Source organism: Nelumbo lutea, chromosome 1, assembly GCF_056320005.1.
Source record: "Nelumbo lutea isolate HS-2025 chromosome 1, American lotus-T2T, whole genome shotgun sequence".
Classification (NCBI taxonomy): domain Eukaryota; kingdom Viridiplantae; phylum Streptophyta; class Magnoliopsida; order Proteales; family Nelumbonaceae; genus Nelumbo; species Nelumbo lutea.
Window position 1 is genome coordinate 174,415,659 of NC_142684.1, and position 21,658 is coordinate 174,437,316.

At 42.8% G+C, this 21,658-nt stretch overlaps 2 protein-coding genes across 2 annotated transcripts; one reads left to right on the forward strand and one right to left on the reverse strand.

Moving 5' to 3' along the window:
* Nucleotides 1-8,648: 8,648 nt before the first annotated feature.
* LOC148879310 (peroxisomal adenine nucleotide carrier 1-like) lies at nucleotides 8,649-15,697 on the forward strand. Its single transcript, XM_088960817.1, has 5 exons — nucleotides 8,649-9,117; nucleotides 13,380-13,611; nucleotides 13,940-14,086; nucleotides 14,934-15,094; nucleotides 15,189-15,697. The coding sequence occupies exons 1-5, from the start codon at nucleotides 8,975-8,977 to the stop codon at nucleotides 15,478-15,480; spliced, it is 975 nt and encodes a 324-aa protein (XP_088816943.1). The 5' UTR covers nucleotides 8,649-8,974; the 3' UTR covers nucleotides 15,481-15,697.
* A 2,597-nt stretch (nucleotides 15,698-18,294) lies between these two features.
* Nucleotides 18,295-21,445, reverse strand: LOC148879311 (Pentatricopeptide repeat (PPR) superfamily protein). The gene has a single exon (XM_088960818.1). The coding sequence runs from the start codon at nucleotides 21,441-21,443 to the stop codon at nucleotides 19,173-19,175; it is 2,271 nt and encodes a 756-aa protein (XP_088816944.1). The 5' UTR covers nucleotides 21,444-21,445; the 3' UTR covers nucleotides 18,295-19,172.
* Nucleotides 21,446-21,658: the final 213 nt, after the last annotated feature.

The following is a 21,658-nucleotide window of genomic DNA, read 5'->3' on the forward strand; positions in this document are numbered from 1 at the left end:
GTCATAGAGGCGATTGGGTCTTGTTGCGTCGAGGTCTTGTTAGCTCGGCATTCTGGCCCTTAGGCTCTGAGAGTGACTCGTGGTCTACTCAGTAGTTATAGGTAATATTGCCTTAAGTTGATAATATTCCATGCCCGAGGTACTTGTCTCCCTTCAAGGGTTTCGAGCTCATATATTCCTTCCCCAAGCATTCATCTCACTCAGTATCGTCCTTCCCAATTCGGTCCGAGCTTGCCAGCATCGGGCTCAGGTACCATAACTTTACGAAGGACCAGGTCTCCGATGCGAAGGTTCCGCTTTTTGACCCTAGCGTTATAGTACCGAGCTACTCTTTGCTAGTAGGTTGTGGTCCTAATATATGCGAGGTCCCTTACTTCATCGAGTAGGTCAAGGTTGGTACGTAGCTCATCTTCATTTGCCTTGTCGTCGTATGATTCTAGTCGTAGCGAGGGAACCTCAATCTCAACTAGGACAACTGCCTCGGTGCCGTAGGTGAGGTTGAAGGGAATCTCTCCTGTGGCGGTCTTCTCTCTGGTTCGGTAAGCTCATAGAACACTAGGTAGCTCGTCCGCCCATAGTCCTTTAGCTCGGTCTAACCGTGCCTTCAGTCCGCAGAGTATAGGTCTGTTCGTGACTTCTACTTGACTGTTTGCTTGGGGGTGTGCGACCGAAGTGAAGTTCTATCGGATTCCCATGTCTTGGCACTAGTTCTGGAATTTGATGTCCTCGAACTACTTACCGTTATTAGAAATCAATACCTGAGGTAACCCGAAGCGGCACGCTATGTTCTTCCAAAAGAAGTTCTGAACGTTTCAAGCTGTGATCGTTACAAGGGGTTCGGCTTCCACCCACTTGGTGAAATAATCCACTGCAACCACTAGAAACTTCCTCTGGCTTGTTGTTGGTGGAAACAGTCCAAGTATATCGATGCCCCATTGCGTGAAAGGCCACGGGCTAGTGAGATACTTGAGATCGGCGACAGGCTAATGGTGGATGTTGGCATGTCTCTAGCACTTGTCACACTTTCTGACGAGCTCAATGGCGTTTGCTTTCATTGTTGGCTAGTAGTATCCCCGTCGTAGTGCTTTTTGGGCGAGGGTCCTGCCCCCCAAGTGTCCGCCGCACAGGCCCTCATGAGTGTCGCGGAGCACAAGCTCAGCTTCGGAAGGTCGCAAGCAGCACAGGTAGGGGAGCATGTAGGATCTTCAGTATAGCCGTTCGTCTATCATGACGTATTTGGCTGCCTAACGCTCTACCCTTCTGGCGGCATTGCGATCTGCAAGGAGTGCCCCATGTAGCAGGAAGCTCGTGAGTGGGTCAATCCAGCTTGGCTTTGCTTGAACGATAGGAGCAACCTCTTCTGCCCCCCCTAGAATGCTAGGTTGAGGCAGATTCTCTATGTATACAGTTTTCATGGTGTTATCACTGGTGCTGGCTAACCAGGACAGGGCGTTGGCCTCAACATTCTCAAACCTTGGGACTTGCCTGGTGAAGTGTGACTGGAAGTTGGGCAGAGCCTCTCTTACTTTGGCCAGGTAGGTAATCATAGTTGATTTGCGAGCTTCGTATTCTCCTGTGACCTGATTGACCACGAGCTGGGAATCACTACAAATGATAATGTGCTTGGCTTTCATCTCTTTGGCTAGAGCTAGCTTGGCTATCAATGCTTCGTACTCTGCTTCATTGTTGGATGTCGCGAACTCAAAGCGTAGTGCGTACTCTAGTTTCGTGCCACTTGGTCTGTGTAGAACTATTCCAGCTCCGCTGCCTTGCTGGTTCGAGGAGCCATCTACGTGAAGGATCCAAGGCTCCTCATCCTAGTTCGCTCTTGGCCTAACTAGGAGAGATGCCGCACTGGCTGCTACCTCATGGTGCTTGGACTCAACTGGCCTGGGAGCTCCAGACTCGCCCGAGCTGGGGGCCTCGTGCTCAATCGGCCTGGGGACTTCGGAGCTGAAAGTGCACTCCGCAATGAAATTTGCTAAGGCTTGGGCCTTAATAGCAGTTCGCGGCTTATATTGGAAGTCGTACTCACTAAGCTCAATGGCCCACTTCGTCAGTCAACCAGAGACCTCAGGCTTGAGTAAGACTTGCCTCAGAGGTTTGTTGGTGAGAATGATAATAGTATGAGCCTAAAAGTATAGGCGGAGCTTTCAGGCTACAATGACCAGTGCATACGCCAGTTTTTCTATCTTTGGATATCTCGTTTCTGCTCCATGCAACACTTTACTAACATAGTAGATAGGTCCAACGAGCTGACCACTTCGTCACTTGCCAAGAGGTACAGCTCCAAAACATTGCCCTCCTTGGGTCAGGTTAAGACCGGTATGCCGGAGAGGTACTTTTTGAGCTCATCAAACGCGAGCTGACAATCTTGGGTCCATTCAAACCATTTGCTTTTAATTTCTTTAAAGAAAGGTAGGCAGCGATCTGCCGACTTGGACATGAAGTGGCTCAAGGTGGCTATTCGGCCATTCAGCCTCTGAACCTCCTTCATTTTTCGGGGTGGTCGCATATCCAGGATGGCCTTTATTTTGTCCGGGTTGGCCTCAATGCCACGTCAGTTCACAATATACCCCAGGAATTTACCCGAGGTGACTCCAAAGACACACTTATTCGGGTTCAACTTCATATTGAATCTACGCAGGATTTCAAAAACTAAATTCAATTCTTGTATTAAGTCACAAGAAAGTTGGGTTTTGACGACCATGTCATTTACATAACATTCTACCTTTTGGCCAATCAATGGCTCAAACAGTTTATTTACAAGTACAGGCCGAGCTCGGTTGTGAAGGCGATTTTCTCTTCATCAACAGGGTCCATCTTGATATGATTGTAGCCTGAGTAGGCGTCTAGAAAGCTCAACAACTTGTGCCCCGAGGTCGCGTCCACCAGGCGGTTGATTCTGGGGAGTGAGAAGCAATCCTTTGGGCAAGCTCGATTCAGGTCAGTGTAGTCGACGCACATGCGCCATTTACCGTTAGCTTTTTTCACCAGAACGGGGTTGGCCACCCAGCTTGGGTAATGGACTTCCCTGATAAAATCGGATGCAAGGAGCTTCCCGACCTCCTTGTCGACTGCCCTCCATTGCTCTGGGGCTAGGTTGCGTTTCTTTTATCTAACGGGCCTAAATACAAGATCAGTATTAAGTTTATGAGTCATGATGCTAGGGTCTATGTCGGGCATTTCTGTCGCAGACCATGCAAAAACATCTAAAATTTCAAGTAAGAAGTGTACCGGTTTAGATCGCAGAGGCTCCTTAATGGAAGCACCGATCTGAAGAGTTCGGGTTGGATCTTCCGCTGAGGTCGGAATGGAGACAGTCTCTTCTATGGGCACAGCTCGCTCCTCGCTTTGCTCCGTAGGTCACTCCAGCTCGAGGTCATCGGCCACCTTGGTTTTTCCCTTAAGGGCGGTGATGTAGCATTTGCGGGACTCAAGCTGGTCACCTCGCGCCACCCCGATGCCGAAGTCCGTGGGGAACTTCATGGCCAAGTAGTTGGTGGACACCACAGCTCATAAGGCATGGGTAATCAGCCGACCTACTATGGTGTTATATGAGGAGGGGGTTGTGACCACTAGGAAATCGTGGTTCAGCCTCACTATGCTAGGCTAGGTGCAAACTTCCACAAGTACTGTTACCCTTCCCAGGGGCTGAACTTCCTCTCCGTTGAAGCCTATCAGGGGAGTGTCCACGGGCTTTAGGTCACACTCTTGAAGCTGGAGTTGGTCGAAGGCCGCTTTGAAGAGGATGTCTATCGAGCTGCCCGAATCGACAAGGACGCGCCTAACTTCGAAGTTATTGATCTTCATCTTTATGACGAGCGCGTCGTCATGGGAGTAGTGAACCGTGCATGCGAGCTACTGCTGAGGTGCAGCCCTCCACAATCGAACCTCCAACTATGACATGGATGGTCCCCCGAACTGGTCTCTCTTTGGGGGCCTGCTTCTGCGGCTATTCCGCTTGCTTGCTGGACTCGGGAGCGTCTCTACTTTGCTCCCCTTGTCTATCTGCTTTATTATTATTATTATTACTTTGTACAAAATTTCTTAGATATTCACGACGGATGAGTTCTTTTATCTCATCGCGAAGATTTTTACAATTTTTCAGTACTATGATTGTGATCTTTATGAAAGTTACAATACAAGTTTTTATTCCTGGCACTAGGGTCGGCCTTCAGCCGAGGTGGGCACTTCACATACAGAGTGTCCTTGATCGCGTTGAGGGGTGTATAGTCCCTTTCTGTTGCTGGAGCTTGGAAGGGCTGGACTGCCCTTGCTCCCCGAGCTGTGTCATTCTTCTTCCTGCCATCGCCTTGAGGCGAGGGTTATGCCTCCCTCTTTCTTTTTTCTAGGGCTTGCTCTCCCTTCTGGTTGATTTCCTCCTCTGTCCCTATGAACCGATCCGTGAGCTTCAGAAACTCGATCACGGTCTTGAGCTGGTTGACAACTACGTGCCACTTGAACTCTTTGTGGGTGATACCTTGCTTGGTTGCTGTGAGGCGAACTGCGGGATCCAGGTCGGGTATCTGCAAACAAGCGTCATTGAACCGCTTGATGTAGCTCCAGATGGACTCCCCTTCGTTTTGCACTATGCCGAGGAGGCTTTCCTGAGTTTGCAGGCACCTTTTGCTGGTGACGAAGTGAGAGGTGAAAACTTGCACGAATTGCGCCCAACTTCTTATCGAGTTGGGTGCGAGGTTTCAATACCAGGTGCGGGCTACCCCTTTGAAGGTGGTGGAAAAGGCCACACACATGCAGGACTCACTAGCTCTTTCCAGGTGCATCTGGGACTGGAAAGCGTCCACATGGTCATTTGGATTGAAGGATCTGTCATACTTGTCCAGTGGAGGGAGCTTAAAGTCCCTTGGCATGGGGACAACAAGGAGTTCTGGAGATAATGAGGAAGAAACTAAGAGGAGAGGGGTAGCTTCCACTTCACCTGAGCATGCCTCCTCTTTTCCTTTGAGCCCGGGAAAGACTCGGGTAGTAGTTCGGTGAGCTCGCCGACGTCTTCGTTGTTGCTTTGTTGGCTCGACGTTGGTGCTTGACGCTTCAGTATCGCCAAGCTCGATAGGCTCAGATTGTTGGTGGTGATTCTAGACCGAAGGGCCCTTCCTATAGTCTGCGGCTTGGACCTCAAACAGGTTCTCCGCGAGCGGGAGCTCGAACTGTGAAGGCCGGGGCGATACAGGCTTGGTTAGCTGGGAGGCCCCCGACCTGCCCACAGGTTGCGAGGCGGGGGTAGTTGGCCTCTCCTTCTTGCTATGGGAGGAGGATTGGCTCTTGGAAAGATCCTGAGCTTGGAAGGCCTCTCCCCGGCGGGGTCGCTCACTCCGGTGGGAAGGCTTGGTCTGCTTTGTGGCCGGATGCCGAGGGGGAAGGGACGACTAGGCCTGAGGCAGAGAGGGGAACTGCTGCTGGTACTGGTACTGGGAAACCTGGTGCAACACTTGTTGTTGGTAGAGTTGGAACTGTTGAAATTGTTGCATTTGAGCCTGCATGGCTCGCATGCATTGCATTAAGTCCTCCAACTAGTTCGGGCTGGCCGCTGGGGGCACAACTGAGGGTTCAACAAAGGTTGCCCCAACTGTGGAAGGGAGTGGAGCGACTGCGGGTGCAACTGCAAGAGGCACATTCAAGCTGGGGACTCCGTCCACGGAGAGGGGGATGGTGAACTGTGCAATGCAGATAGTAGGAAGCTGGGGCTGCCCCCCAGAAGCGTTCTGACTGGTACCACGTCCGGCATTGCTGGAAGAAGCCATGAATGCTGAGTTTTTCGGAAGAAGGAACTGTAAAAGCTTAGAGAAAGGCTTTTAGAAGCGTTTCCCACAGATGGCGCCAAATGATCCGGCATGATCCGAGCACTCCTAGCTGGCTGCTGACTAGCTCCTTGTTGGCAACGGACGACACCTGAGAAGATGAAAAAGAAGGAATCCTAGGGGATTTGCCCGGCGGGAATACTCCGAAGCTTAAGTTAGAACGCTTGGGAGGAAGAAAAGAGTATGAAAGGCTAAGAGTGTAGGTCGCGCGTGATCACTGTGTCTCAAGATTAGCTCGTGAGGGAGTAAGAATTCAAGTTCAGAGTAAAACTCGAGAGAGTGAGAGTCCTCCCCTCCTCGATTAAAGGGCTTTTATAGGGACGTTCTTTCCAAATCAGGCGTAACCGCCACTAGGCACCTATCACAGTCGTTACCTGCTAGGGCTGCACAGGTGATTGTTACAATGTACTACCCGCTTGGATGAGTGACACGTCTTGAAGGGACAAGCATGCCACCATCTGTCGGGAGACGTGGGTAGGGACTGCGCTATCAATCGAGAGACGTGGTGTAGTCTGACGAGTATGGTCTTGTCAGATAGAAGCTTCCTAAGAGTGTCGCGTTGTTTAGTCGCAAGCTACTTTGTAGTGGGCTACCCTGTCGCACAACGAGCTACTTTGTAGTAAGCTCTTAGGGGTACTTCGAGGTGACCCTCATCAATGTTAGTCTTTGGGGCAGTTCTTCTGCCCAGGTGCCGGAGCGAGCCGGTTTCCCTAGCTCGCGAGCTGAAATAGTCTTGGAGTATTCCCTTTCCAGTAGCTCGGGGGACCTGGAGCTCGCGCTGTGGCGAGCTCCCCCTATAGTGAGCTATGGCGTAGCGAGCTACTCTACAGGCTCGTTACTTAGTTGTGGTCAAGCCATGATATTGAGTTGTTGCTCGTACTGAGTCAGATCCACGTGCCATCGTCTCAATAGGTCGGGTCAAATCATCCTCCATCAGAAGCATTAATGGTGCACTAACAGAAGACGGGTTTTGGAAAATAAAAGCTTAATGACACAGTGAATTTTTGACAATTTGAAAAGTTGTGGTGAGTTTGAGAGAAATATTGAAAACGCAATGTGAGTTTTAGACAATTTCCAAAAAAAAAGAAATAAAATTGTGCCAGTTGTTTTGGGCCCAAGCCTGAGCCCATAGGCCTAAATTCAAGTCCAAGCCCAATTAAGAATGGGCGTTGAAAGTGATGTGAGATTAGTGTTATTAGGGAAGGCAACATGGCAAGTTCGGGGAGGGTTTTGTAAATTTTAGACCCTAGCTGCCTCCCTAAACTTCCCAACCTTTACTTGCCCCAAAACCCATAGTGGGTTGGATTTTGAGAATCCAAACCCTCCCTACACAGGAAAATGCTAAACCCTCTCCAACCCTATCCTCCCCGCATTCAAGGGTAAGGGTGAATTGGGTTTAGGACCCCAAATATGATTTCCCTTTATTTCTTGTTATATATAAGCAATAAATAAATAAAATAACATAAACAAACAACAAATTTTCTAAATATTTGATTAAGACATATAAAAAACACAAACTATGAGTTATTATTTATATAAAACTCAAAACATTATGAAATTTAACACCTAATATATAAAGATTGTATGCTTTTCAACAATATACATATGAGAGAGGGTTGAGTTTAGCCTATTATACCTGTTCCACCCAGGACCCATCATACCCACCCAGTAAGATAAAAATTGCCTATCCCTAAGTGTGAGGGACAGAAACTTTAATCCGGATTTCTCCGTACCAAACACTTCAGCTATATCAGCTGCCCCACCGGTGAAGGTCGTCACCAGGGTCTAGGGCTAGACCTCTAGAGGTCACAAAACCATTCTATAGATCCCCCCAGTGAAAATGGATTCAGGAAAATCAAACTCAGACATCATGATTTTGCTACTTGGATTTTCCACAAATCAATTTGTATTTCTCTTCCTTTGTCTAACCAACCAAATCAATTTGTATTTCAAAATTATCTTTAATAACTTTCCCTCAACTTTTTTACTTCTCTCTCTATCTCGTTTTCTATCAAACCAAACACAACCTAAACCTTGCAAAAGATTGCGCATGAGCAAACGTCATTTTTTGATAATTGATCAGACGTCACTTGATCTCTCTTAAACTGATTACCTAAAAAAATTAATTCTCTTAAATGGATTCACTACCGTAACTCAAAACCAAATATAAAAATGGATTCCAGGCTACGATGGGCCATGTTGTACCAATACACACAACAGTCCGGGCCCACAATGGACCGCGTTTTACTAGTATACTGTTGTAAGGGAAGTTAATTTATACTCTAGCGAGTAGGATTCGAAATCTACTATCCTCGATGCTTTCGCACGCGTTTATATCCAGGTTTTTTTTCTTGTGCGCATGGTTAATTTGGTAATTACACAGCTTATCTGCACACGTGTAAAAGCAGTAGGAAAAATATATCTGTAAATCCACTCGCGAGTAGGGTTACAGATAGATTGGCAAACGTTTCCTTGCTGGAGGCCCTGCTCCCAGATTTAAACCCACTAACCCAACTTATTTGTCGTTTTCTTAGAGTCCAAATGGGCCAAACGGCCCAAACCCGGGCATAGCCCAATGAAGGTACGTGACGTACGTCCACGAAACGAACCCACCCTGGAAGAATCGTCTGTTCGTCCATCTAACCCGGCCCATCTCCGTCCAGCTCGCCCCGCCCGTGAAGATACGCTTCTTCTGCCTCTGCGTGCCTCGTTCTCGAATTCTCGCTAAAAGACAAAGAAGACCCGTGCCCCAATTTTCAACCGAGGCACCGCCAAAGCCCATTCGACTGACGCCGTTAGGGTCATTCGCGCTGAGTCATCTCACTCACGTTTTCCCTTCCCAATTCCCCATATAAATAACCATGCCATAGCCAATTTGCCATGCCACCACTTTATAAATATGTATTGTCTGTGTTCCTGTCATTTTCAGTTGCTGGTCTCTCTCTTGCATTTGTAATTTGTATCTACCCTCTCCAACTCGCCTACCTCCTGAGAGAGAGACCAACCCAAGATTTCTTTTGTCGATCATGAACGTTCCGACTCGCTGAGATTCTCTTCATTTTTCCTTCGGAACCCAATATTGCGGAAATCACTGGCCGTCTCTTCCTACAAAATTCTCGCCTTTTTTTCTTGATTTTCTCGAAATTCGTCAAATGGCCGTTAATCTCGAATCCATAACAGAGGCAACTTCGGGAGCCATTGGAGCTCTGTTAAGCACAACAATTCTATATCCTCTCGATACCTGTAAAACCAAGTACCAGGCTGAAGTTCGAACACATGGTCAGCAAAAGTACAGGTCGGTGTGGATTTTTTCTCTGTTTTCCGTGATCTGGGTCTCGCGATTTTTAAGTGCTTCTTCGTTTATATTATGGTGGCTCCTCGTGAATATATGATCTTAGTTATGTTGGTTTTCCTTTTTATGAGGTTCTTTTATGTTTCTGTTTATCGTGATCGGGTTCTTTATTTATATGTCCAAATTTACACCTTCATTTTTAAGTTTCTACAATATTTAGATTGTTTTTTGTATGCAGCCTTATTTATTTATCTATTTTTGTGCATGGGGCCTTTTTCTTTTCTTTTCTTTTTAAAATTATAATAACACTATCTTTTCAAATTTTTATTTTGTTTGCCTTTTTTTTTCTAATTTCCCTGGCTCCATAAAGTCTTCATTTATTTTTGTTAATTTATTCGATTATGTTTGCAAATTATAAACCATGAGGCCATAGTTTGCATCCATTTGCACAAGGTGCACTCCAAGAGGTTTTGTGACAGCTTATAGTTGTATTTGGAGCAGAAAGTGGGACCTTGTTTGCATATTTGGTTGGATCTATTAGTTTCTTGCTTATTACTAGATTGATCCTTTTCAAACTCCAGTTGATGCTTGCACACAAATCTGTAAAGTAGATCGGGTCATTTGTTCCTCTGCAAGAATTTGCTTTTTTCCCCAGTAGTCTAGAGTAAAGAAGGTCAACTAAGATCTAGACATTCTGTAAGAATTGTGTATGCATTATTTGTTGAATGCCCCTAGATGGTCAATATTATGGTAGAAACTTGCTAGGGAAGGGATTGATAAAAAAGTTAGTTAATTCAGTATTCGTTGACATTACTGATAAAAAAAAAAAAAAAACTTATAACTCCAGTCCAATGCCCACTGACCTCAAGTTTGCTCTCATGGTTGGTGTCTATTTTTTTGTTCTCCTTATCTTAAGAAAGCAGCTGAAGTTCTTAGAGAGCTTGAACACCGCCTTTTAAACCAATTAGGCATTAAGAGAAATTGTAGTGAGTTGGTTGAATCTCTTTTGAGGAGTAAGGAGTTTGTTGTCTAGGTATCCTCAAATGAGTTGGTTCCATAATAAGATCTTTCCAAGCTCTACCAGAAAAAACCGTGTATTCAATTGGGGTCCAACCGCTTCACTCAACACCTGGCTCTATTAGTTCACTCTTTATTGAACCTTAAGGTGAAAAAAGATGAACTTTGTAGAAAGACAGTTTCCTGTTGCAATCCGGCTACAGTATTGGGCCAAAATTCCTGTTATCGGATTATTTCATTCTGGTTAAAATCATGGGTTTCACTTTCTTTTGTATGGTTCTTGAATGGTAATAAACCTTATTTGGCTTTCTGTTGTAGTTTTGTGCTTTGGAGATGGCTTATTGATTAGACAGTTTGCATGCATGCAACTATATATAAGCAGTTCATTAGGTCCTGAAAAAATAACAACTGTTTGTTATATTTTTCCTTGTAAAGTTTTGGGAAGTCAATGTTGCCATGTTATGTTAGCTGACCCCAAAAATTTGGGATTAATGCTGAGTTGAGTTGAGAGTTGAGACTGTTACCATGCCATGTGCCTAATACTGGGTTTGCAAAGCATGTCCTTTCTCCATTCCAAAATGCATGCATAAGATATCTTCTCTGGGCTCTTGTCATGCTTATTATTTTATGTTATCTGATGAGGAATGCTCACCAAAGTTCTTCACTTATTGCTCATTGTTGTGTTGATGCTTCTTCAAATGGAGAGCTTGTAAGAATGATATATTTCATAGCTCTTAATGAAACAAATCATATCTTACATTGTTCATGTGAAAAAAATTCGTACAGTTGCTTATTTGACTTGTTGGAACTTCAATTCAATGCCTTTGCCAAAGTATAATAGGTTTTTGTTTCTTATGTAAAAGGCCATAAACTGCAATCATGTAGGGCAGGGTTGAGCTGATGAAGGTTTTGACCTGGGCTTCGCTACCGCTAATCGCCTAATCCTTGTTTTTCTATATGCAATTTGCAATGCCACCTGAATTTGCAATGGGGCTTTTTCTTGATGCTGTGAGCGCTTATAAGCTTTTAGTCTTTGGTGATGTCTAAGGCAGGTCCTTGGTGGCTGGAATTGACAAGATATTGATTTTTATGATTTTATCCTTCCAGTGCCATATTTTAGAACTCAAAATGGCTTGGGAGAGTGGTCATTTCAAATCCTGGGGAGTGGGAGCAGGATCCAAATCCAAATATTCCTATAAATCAAACACAACCTAAAAGATTGTGGTTTTCCCTCCTCTGTTGTCTTATTCTTCCTTTCCCTCCTCATATCCTTTTCCATTTGATGAGTAAACTAAATTCTAGAAAAGGTACACGACTATTTTTGTAAGAGGCATCTGGTTTTTTTTTGCTATTGTTGTGGATTTGGGATAAAGGTATTGAACCAATAAAGATATAGATCATTTTGGAAGGAGCGATAAAGGAAATGTTACAGTAAAGTTGTATGGTGATAGCAGTATCTTCATCACATTAGAGGAGCTGTATCTTTGGCTTAGAATGTGTATGCTTTATTCTCTTGGGTTTTAAGGTCCGCAAATACTCTACTAGATATTCTTGGTAGAAGTAGAGAATTTAAGCAGGATTATATTGGGGGTCATATTCCCTAGGTTATTGATGATGGTTTGGGCTGGGGTGACGTATAATGTGCAGGTGAGCAGCACAAGGATATTTTCTCTTTTTCTGTTATCTTGGTGACAACTTTCTTTTGTATTTGTGTACTCTCTTGTTCTCTTATTAATAAAACAACTTATCTGTTATTGATGAGGAGAAAATTTGAAAAGAAAACATTGCGTGGTGATTGATCTAAGAAGGAACATGTTTTGGTCAAATGCTAAAATCCTACTTCAGATACAATACAACATAAGACTAGGATGCACTTGCTTGATGCAGATGTTGAGTCATATGTGCGATGCAAGTAGAGTACAAATATTATATTGTGCCAGGTGATGCATCATTCTTTTGCAGAAAAGGTCTAATTGGGGATGCTATCTTCCTGAGTGCCTTGGGTTATGCCAGTATTAAGTTCCAACCAATATCATTCTGGACAACACAACTCTTCGGTCTCTGGGAAGAATTTCTGCAAGAAGTTTTTATAAGTAATATGTTGGGGTGTCTGGTGTAGAGGAATAAATGGCCTTTGGGAACTGTACCGACCCATCTCTATGAGGTTTTGGTCATTTTCCAGTAAAGATTCCAAGGAAGTTGGTTTTGGTGATTCAAGGGCAATTGGAACTGTGTATTGATGACTGCAAAAAGAACATCCCCTGGTTTTCAAGGGAAGTGATCCACCTTTCGTGCATTTTCATGTTTCTTTCTTGCAGACCTTGTGTGGTATAGTAGGGACTTTCTATCTTTTTCCAACTGTTTTGTTAATCTTTATTTTTTTATATATCTTCATATGAAAAAGGCCATTTGTTCTTGCTGTTGATGTCAAAGAAACATTGTAAGCAGAAGCAAAGAAGGTTATTTTCTTGAATGAATTGATACTTCTTATTAAAAAAATGTTTGCTATTGTATCATTGAGAAAGGAAATAGAACTTGCATAGCTTTTGCAACTTTTTATATCTTCAACCCTGAACGTTAAAGCTTCTGTGCATGAAGACAATGAATATATATATATCAGAAACACATGTTGGGAGTTCTCTTGCAGTCTGGGATAGCAGGGGTAGACGGTCTAGAAGGACTTCTCTCTTTAAAGTTACTACTTTTTCCTGAAATATAATCTTGCTGCATCCTGCACTATATTTGGTTAACTCTGGTTCTATATCTCTTAATGTTATTTCGTGGATGATACTTGTGGTTTCTATCTTACAAGATGGCATTGCTTGATGGTAGACATTTTGGATGGGTTCTTACTCTTCATTGCTTCTCTCACAAAAATAGAGAGAGAGAGAGAGAGAGAAAGAGAGAGTTTTCATTGCTTCATTTCTCTACAGGGCTATAATGTTTCATTCACCCAAGAGTGTATAGTGTAACTACAACTGGTCTTTAGTCGTCAATTTCAGAAGTTTTGTGACTTGGATTTTTGGCCTTTGTCTTTTGGAGAGCTATATATTTTATTTGACTCTTCTTTAGCAGCAGTTGTACTTTGTTGCCTTCTCATCTCTCTGAACTGCTGAATTGGTCTTGCTTCTCATGAGTGGAATATAGTCCACGATCTGGAAAGTATGATAGATGGGCTAATAGATTAGCTTAAGGAAATAATTAACCCCTAATATTTTTATAATGACTCTTGATTGCAATTTATATAGGAACCTCTCAGATGTTCTGTGGGAAGCAGTTTCCAAAAGACAGGTTCTTTCATTGTACCAGGGCCTTAGAACCAAGAATTTGCAGTCTTTCATATCACAGTTTATCTATTTCTATGGGTATAGCTATTTCAAAAGGTTGTATCTGAGGAGGAGTGGAGCAAAGTCCATTGGAACAAAAGCCAATTTGATTGTTGCTGCTGCTGCTGGGGCTTGCACTGCCATAGTGACACAAGTAAATCTTTTTCTTATCTATTTGGTATTGCACCGATTTTTTTTATAGCCACAGTTCTAGTAGTTGAACATGGACTCTGATCCCAAAAATCTGATAACTCACGGTATCTGGTTTTTTAATATTCAAAGTTGGCATTTTAATGTGTTGTGCAGCCTACATATACATAGCATGATTAGGATCTGTGGTTGGTAACTCAAATGTGTAATTCCATTTAATATTGACTTGCACTAGATTTGTTATCTGGGTGCTTGACGCCCATTATTGAGATTCTATACACCACTACATTGATATCTTATTTTTTTCCCTGATTTCTGATTTTACTGTACAGCCCTTGGATACAGCATCATCAAGAATGCAGACAAGTGCCTTTGGGAAATCCAAGGGGCTTTTGGAAACCCTTTCAGAGGGAAGTTGGAGTGAGGCATTTGACGGACTTGGCATCTCCCTTCTTTTGACGTCAAACCCTGCTATTCAGGTAGTCAACGATATCTTTTAGTTATAGAATGCTTATGCTGGTTGTCTGATTGATGTGTTCCCTCTAGGAGACGAATCAGTAAATACTTAATGCAAAATGTTGACAGTTGACTCCTACCCTGCATTTTGTCTTGATTTTTATTGTTGGTGTATTAGATGCCCTTTTTTTTTTTTAAGTTTCAAAATAACTTGATACATTAAGGGGGTGTTTGCCAATGTGCATGATTTTGTTTTTCAAAACAAAAACAACTGTCACATCAACAAAATGAATCATATTGCTGAACACCCTAGATGATAATGATAAATGAGGAATGAGGAAGATTTTCTTAGATGGGACATGTTAAGAAGGGGCGGAGACAGGAAATTTTTAGGGGTGGGGGGGGGGGCAAAACTTATGAATGGGCCGTAGGGGGGCCAACCATTGGGTGAGAAGTGAGGGGAGGGAGGAAACTTACATAGATAAATGTATTAAGTGTGTGGATTTCTGGACCATAGGGGGAGCCATGGCTCCCCTGGGTCTCCCCTAGCTCCGCTGTCATCAAGTGAGGATGGTAAGAATACGTTTGCTAGGTGGTTAATATAATTTATTGTAGTTATGGTATTTGTCTATAATTTGAGGATGGGCCTTGGCAAACAGTTGGGTTGCTCCATTGCGACCTGGATGACCAGGGTTTGGTTCAAATCTTGAAAACAGCCTCTCTGTATTTGCAGGGGTAAGGTTGCCCACATTGGCGGGAGCCTTGTGCACTGGCTGCTCTTTTTATTTGACTATAATTTTTATAGAGAGAAATTTGTTTGTAGAGAAATGGAAGTTGAACTAAGAATAAAATATGCATTACGTGATGCAGTACACTGTATTTGATCAACTGAAACAAAGAGTTCTGAAGAGTAAACAGAGCAACAAAGCAGGTACAGAGGCGTCCCAGGAAGCCCTTTCTGCTTTCTCAGCTTTCGTGTTGGGGGCTGTCTCAAAGAGCATAGCTACCTTCTTGACGTATCCAGCAATCAGGTAACCCAATAGTTTCTTTCAGGACCCTTCCTCCAAAGAACTTGGTTTCAAATTTTCAATACATTGAATTCATCAATCTCCTATATTTGGACAGATGTAAAGTCATGATCCAAGCTGCTGACCAAGGGGAAGATGGGACCAAGGAAGCTAAACGGAAGTCCCGGAGGCCCCGTAAGACCATGTCGGGTGCACTGTATGCCATCTGGAGAAAAGAAGGGCTCTTGGGCTTCTTCAAAGGATTGCAGGCTCAGATATTGAAGACTGTCTTGAGTTCTGCTTTGCTTCTCATGATCAAGGAGAAGATTACCAAGACCACATGGGTCTTCATGCTTGCACTCCATAGGTATCTATTGGTTACACGGACTAGACTAAAAACCGCTCCATAATAACAATGGTATGGTGTCCATGGATTTCTTATAAATAATGTGGCTTTTGATGTCGATGACCCAGAGGAAGAATTTCTAGAATTGTAAGCCAAATCTAATCATTCAAGGAGGATGGAAAATTATGTCGACAAATGTAGTTTTCTTTTGTTAATTGAAGTCATGGCTTTTTAGCCATTTTGTTATATTTGAAGAAAATATGCAATCCTCTCTTCTTCCATCTCTTCTCTGGAACACCCTGTGGTATCAATCAACATGAAATGGTAGGAGATTACCACCGCCATTGACCGGCTTGTTCATCATCAGACACCACACGCCAAGTAATTCCATGTCTGCATGTTTGTCCAACTGTGAATCCTATGCCTTGAACATTTGCTTTGGTTTTTTTTTTTGGTCGAACAAGTTGCTTGCTTGTAGCTCAATAAGAAGAATATATATTGTTGATGCTGCGGGTCAGTTTGGAAAGAGTGCAAATACAATGTTTCAGTGTACATATTTGTATTTGTACTCTTGCCAAACTGAACCTGCTTTACACTTGTTTAGCACCACCCGGGCATCAGACAAGCTCAACGCTCAAATATCAATCTGTTTGTTTCCCTTTTGTTAAAAGATCTACAAACTCTGTCGTTCATGTTCTAGCACAAAAAGGGTCTAGAGGAGTCTCGGGGTTCTTTTTTTTTTTTTGTTATGTGCCCAAAGTGGGTAGAAGATCATTTGGGTCGAGAGGAGCTGTATAGGTGCATTGCGGCTTATCTGCGAAACGTGAGATTCACACAAACCAAGAAAAGCTTAGCAATTTTGAATAGACCCTTTGTCTCCTGTAATCTGTTTTGTGTTTAATGAAATTTTTGTCTTTTTAAAATTTTAACCAGAAAACAAAAAGAGAAAAAAAAATGTCAGAACTGTTTTGTACATTATCTTAAAAGATTAATGTGGTGTTTGAAAACGTGTTTATTTCGTGGATGGACCATTTTAGTCTACGCCAAGGCGTGAACACACTGTTCGATTGCTTGTAAGCGGGACTAATGTGGACTGGCTTTGTCCACACCCCAAAATCTCAGCAACAATTTCTCATGTCTATGGTCGATCCACACTCCATTTTTTATTCAATACTTTTATACTCGTTTTATAATAAATAAAAAACAAATATTTATGTTTAATATATATTAAATATTCTCTCTATATATTATACATTATATATCGGATCGGGTCTGAATCGGTTCAACATTAGGTGGAACTGGTTTCGAACCAATAGTAATTGGGACCCTATATCAAGACCCAAAACCGATCCATCAGTTCCAATTCTTAGAACCAGAACTGGCCCAATCAGTTCAGGTCTATTAGGTTGAACCCGACCCATTGATAGTCCTAGCCACTGTGGGTGTAGACTGGATCAATTTACAGTCTATCCACAATTTATAACAACTGTGGACTGTTGTGTGATGTGGATTAGTCCACACTACCCAATTTCTCATCCACACTACAGAACACTCACTAAAACTCCCATGGCAATGGGCTGTCAACATTATGGAACAGTGCAAATCCCATTATTTGTATGAAACAATTGACGAATTACATATATGAAATCTCTATTAGAACTTATTGGACTGGTACAACTGAGCTCGCCCAATGGATCATTTGTGAATGTCCCTGACCATCTTTTTGATGTTGTTTTACCTGTATTGTAACAAGTCAAGATGTGTAACTATTACATGTATTGGCATCAACTGTCCATAATAACCATATAAATGAAAATGGTGGTCCATTTAACATCCTGGACAACAACACCTAAGGCTGTGTTTGGAAATAATGCAAATGGAGTGTAAATCCTGATTCATGGCAAATTTGCACTCTGGTTCATTTTTGCCTATGTTTGGCAACATTGCATTTATATATTGACAAATGACAAAAAACACATTTTCCAATGCACATATACATTGATAATGACATGTAAAAGTACATCAATAAAAAAGAAGTAAATTTGCATTCAAGTGGGCTTTTGATAAAAAAAATGCATATGATTTATTGGAATTTGTGTTTGCATCCATTACAGCTAAGTTTACTTGGTAAGAAGTAAATTAGTCGGTGAAAAACTAACCCAACTTTACAATTTATATGGACCTTTTTACACTCTACATATTTGCATTCACACTTATTTGCATTGTTTCCAAACACAGCCTAAGGTGAGATAGAAAGAGAGAAACTTCAACTTGACTTCTGTTGTGTCTACTACAAAAAATCAATTCTCCCTTCACGATACATCAATACTTGCTGCCCAGAGTGTACTTTTTCCTTTTTTAGCATGGGAATTCCATAGAAATCCATGTAAAAGTAGTTATCAGAAAAATTAAATGAACCGGTTATGGTAGTTTCTTTGTCCAGAAAAAAAGATAAAAACGGGAGCACTTGGGATGAAAAAAAGCTCCAAAAGGCCCTCCAGGCCTCCCCACCCTTGTCCCTTGAAGTTGGAAAAGCACCTTCCTCCACCCCCCTCCCCCCATAAAAAAGGCTAATATTTCTATGAGTGATAAATATAAATGAATGTTAAGCAAAGTGGAGAGAGAAACTTCAACCTGAATCAATCACAAGAATATTGTAAAATAAGAGATCTTCCAATGCTAAATTTAGCAGAAAATGCAATCTGATCTGAATGTTTGACAGCAAAAGATAATTGCATCATCAAACAGTAATCAGAGAGTATTTTCCAGTAAGAGTCTTAAGGAGAGCCACTATTCAGTTCTCTGAATCCATGGCCAACATAATAATACCTTGAGTTGCTCATCTAAAGGCCTCACCAACAATACATTCAAAGATAGCTGCTAATAAAAAACAATTATGTTGATGATTGTTAACTAACTATTTTCAATTTCAACCAATTGGAAACCTAATTTGTTAAATAATGGATGCCATTCACAATGGTGTGCAGTTGTGCATTCATCTGCTATTGTACCTGTACAATACCCATAGAATTTGGAGAACCCAAATAAAAAGGACCCATTCCAGACTTTCCAGTTCCTAATCAACTCCACGCATCTTGCATTTCTATATGTTGAGTTTGACAATCCTTTCCCCAGGTAGCATTAGCAGGATAGTTAAAATGCCAGCCTCATACCAACACTCCAAGACCTCATTGACTCTGTTAAAGAAAGGCAGGATTGCCTTGTAAACTAGATATAGCTTGCTAGAGCCTATTCATGCCCCAAAAGCTTTCAAATAACAAATATTTCTGTTGAGTTCCCAGCTTTGGATCAAAGATAGCACTGAGACATGACCTTGAAATTGAAGGGAAATATTCTTAAGTAATGAAATGACCTCCACCTCCAGTGAACATTTCAATTGATAAAGATCTCTCTAGTCCATTAAAATCAAGGCGGTACTTATTTCTTCCCCCCACCCTTCCCTCAAGGCAAAGTATTATTGAAATCAATGATGGGTCTAATATGGAAAGTTTTTCTCACTACTGAAATCAATAATTGGTATATATAGCATGCAACTTTTCCCTCCTGTAAGATCAAATTCATGCATCAGCCCTGATGCCCTACGCATGGCCAACAAAGAATGCAGGTATCCATCTCTTCAGATATGATGTTGCAAAACTGAAGAATAGCTGCTTGGGGTAATAAATCCATCTCAAATGCCAAAATATAGGATTTTCAATGACCAAGATGCCTATCCCACTTAACCATAAAGATCCTTTACCAATAGTCTCCACAGGAACATACCCCATCTTTAAAATGATGAAAGCGGTTTGTGTCCCTAACAAAAATTTCTCTCCCTTCAAAGCTGGATATAAATTTTATCACAGTGTGGCAGTCACTGCAGATTCGAAGGTTCTTGATTACTCGAAGGGGAGAACCTGGTGGAGTGTTTAGAAGCCCAAAACCAATGGCCAATTTTTCACTGTGCCCACACAAGAATTGCTCCTTGTCATGTTCCTCCACGTCTTGCAATACAAAGTTGGTAATTGGAAGTTGACCTGACTTCTTCATTTCTATAGTCAATCTTTCTAATCTCTTTATGATTTGGGTTATCTGTGGGTGTGATTTGTCCCCTGCCAGAAGCATGTGTACCTTGTTCTTGACTTCAATCCAACTGCAACCAGGGTTCTTCCTTAAACCCATGTCCTTCATCATATCCCGGACTCTATCTACTTCACTCCACATGCCCTTAGCAGCATAAATATTAGAGAGAAGAACATAATTTCCAGGATTACTTGGTTCTAATTTGAAAAGTTTATCTGCAGCAGTCTCGCCCATGCTCACATTACCATGAATTCTGGAAGAACTAAGCAAAGCTCCCCAAACACAAGCATCCGGTTCAGATGGCATCTTCTTAATCATGTCATAAGCCTCTTCTATCCTTCCTGCACGACTTAGGAGGGTAACCATGCATGCATAGTGCTCCATTCTAGCTTCAATGCCATGGTCTTGGGACATACTATTGAAATAGTACCATCCTTCTTCTGTTAGACCGCGCTGGCTACAAGCAGAGAGGATACAAGTGAAGCTTATGAAATCGGGTGTCTGTCCACTCCTCTGCATCAAATCAAACAACTCCATAGCATCCTTAGCCTTTCCATGCATAGCATATCCACGCACAATTGCATTCCAACAGATCAAATTTCTTGTGGGCATTCCATCAAAACATTTCCGAGCATCTCCAATTTTGCCACACTTGGCATACATATCAACCAAAGCACTACCAACATATACATCAGAGGAAATCCCCCTCCTAATGGAGAAGCAATGAGCTGCCTTCCCGTGCATCAAGGCTGCAATGTTGGCACAGGCGGGAAGTAAGCATGGGATTGTTACAGAGTTGGGTTCTATTCCAGATATCTGCATCTCTCTAAAAAGCTCCAAAGCTTCGATATCCTTCCCATTTTGTGTGCAACTAGAAATAACTGATGTCCAGGAAACAACATTCAATTCCTTTCCTTGGGCCTCAAATTGCCTAAATATCCTCAATGCATCATCAACAAGGCCATTGCGAGAGAGTCCAGCAACTAGAGCATTGCATGAACCCAAATCCATTTCTGACATCTCATCAAACACTTGCCACATCTCTAACGTGTGACCACACTTCCCATACATATCAATGAGTGCACTAACCACACACTTGTCCGATCCAAGACCCTGCTTGATTATGTTACCATGGATCTGAACTCCCAGTTTCACATCCCCTAAGTCCCCCACTGCCGGAAGAGAACAAGAAATGCTAATACCATCAGGCTTAAAGCCTTCTAAATGCATCTTCTGGAACAAAGCCACCGACTCAGCTGAGAAGCCACTATGGTTACACCCGGCAATCAAACCGTTCCAAGATATTGTATTGGGTTCCATCCCTGAATCCCTCATCTCATTAAAAAGCTCCTTGGCCTCACCTACAAATCCTTGTTGAGCATAACCCGCAATAATAGCACTCCAACTAACTACATTTCGATGTGTCATTCCATCAAAAACTTTATGGGCATTTCTTATATCACCGAATTTAACATGCATGTTAATCAGAGAGGACTGTACAAAGGGATCCGAAGCAAACCCGGTCACGCATGCAAGACCATGAACCTGGCGCCCCATTTCGAGGGCCGATAGGCCCACGCAGGCCTTGAGGACGCTAGGGAGGACAAAATTGTCTGGCAGGAGGCCATGGGAGAGCATCTGAGAAACGAGGCGAAGGGCCTGGTCAAAACGATCGAATTTCGAGAAAGCTGATATAAGAGTGGAGAAGGAGAAGACATCAGGTTCGGGAATTGAATCGAGCACCAGACTTGCTTCATTGAAATGGAGGTGGTTCGCATAGAAAGAGAGAAGCTTGGTAGCAAGGTGGACGTGGTTGGAGAGCCCTGTTTTGAGAATGTGGGCGTGAGCTTGCTGGGCTTGTAAGAAAGAAGCTGTGGCTGGGTTTAGATGGTTGAGAATGGCGTAATATGCAGTCTCGATACGCGGGATAGCTTGCCTTGCCATGGCTTCCCTCTGAACACTCCATCGTAATAAGGAAAATTTTGAACACCAACGGTCGTCGAACGGATACAAGACCGGATGGTCCGGCTCCCTCAACTCGGTACGAACCATTAATGAGTGGACCCTTGACCCGCAATATGGTTTAATCAGGATCTTTCTTAAGTGGGGTCATCGTGGGATCTACCTCGTATTCTTGCCACGTGTTATTTCAACTGCCT

Coding starts and splice junctions, on each gene's coding strand:
- LOC148879310 (XM_088960817.1), top strand. CDS start 8,975: ATGGCCGTTAATCTCGAATCCATAACAGAGGCAACTTCGGGAGCCATT. Junction 9,118..13,379: donor CATGGTCAGCAAAAGTACAG/GTCGGTGTGGAT, acceptor CAATTTATATAG/GAACCTCTCAGATGTTCTGT. Junction 15,095..15,188: donor TTGACGTATCCAGCAATCAG/GTAACCCAATAG, acceptor ATATTTGGACAG/ATGTAAAGTCATGATCCAAG.
- LOC148879311 (XM_088960818.1), bottom strand. CDS start 21,443: ATGGCAAGGCAAGCTATCCCGCGTATCGAGACTGCATATTACGCCATT.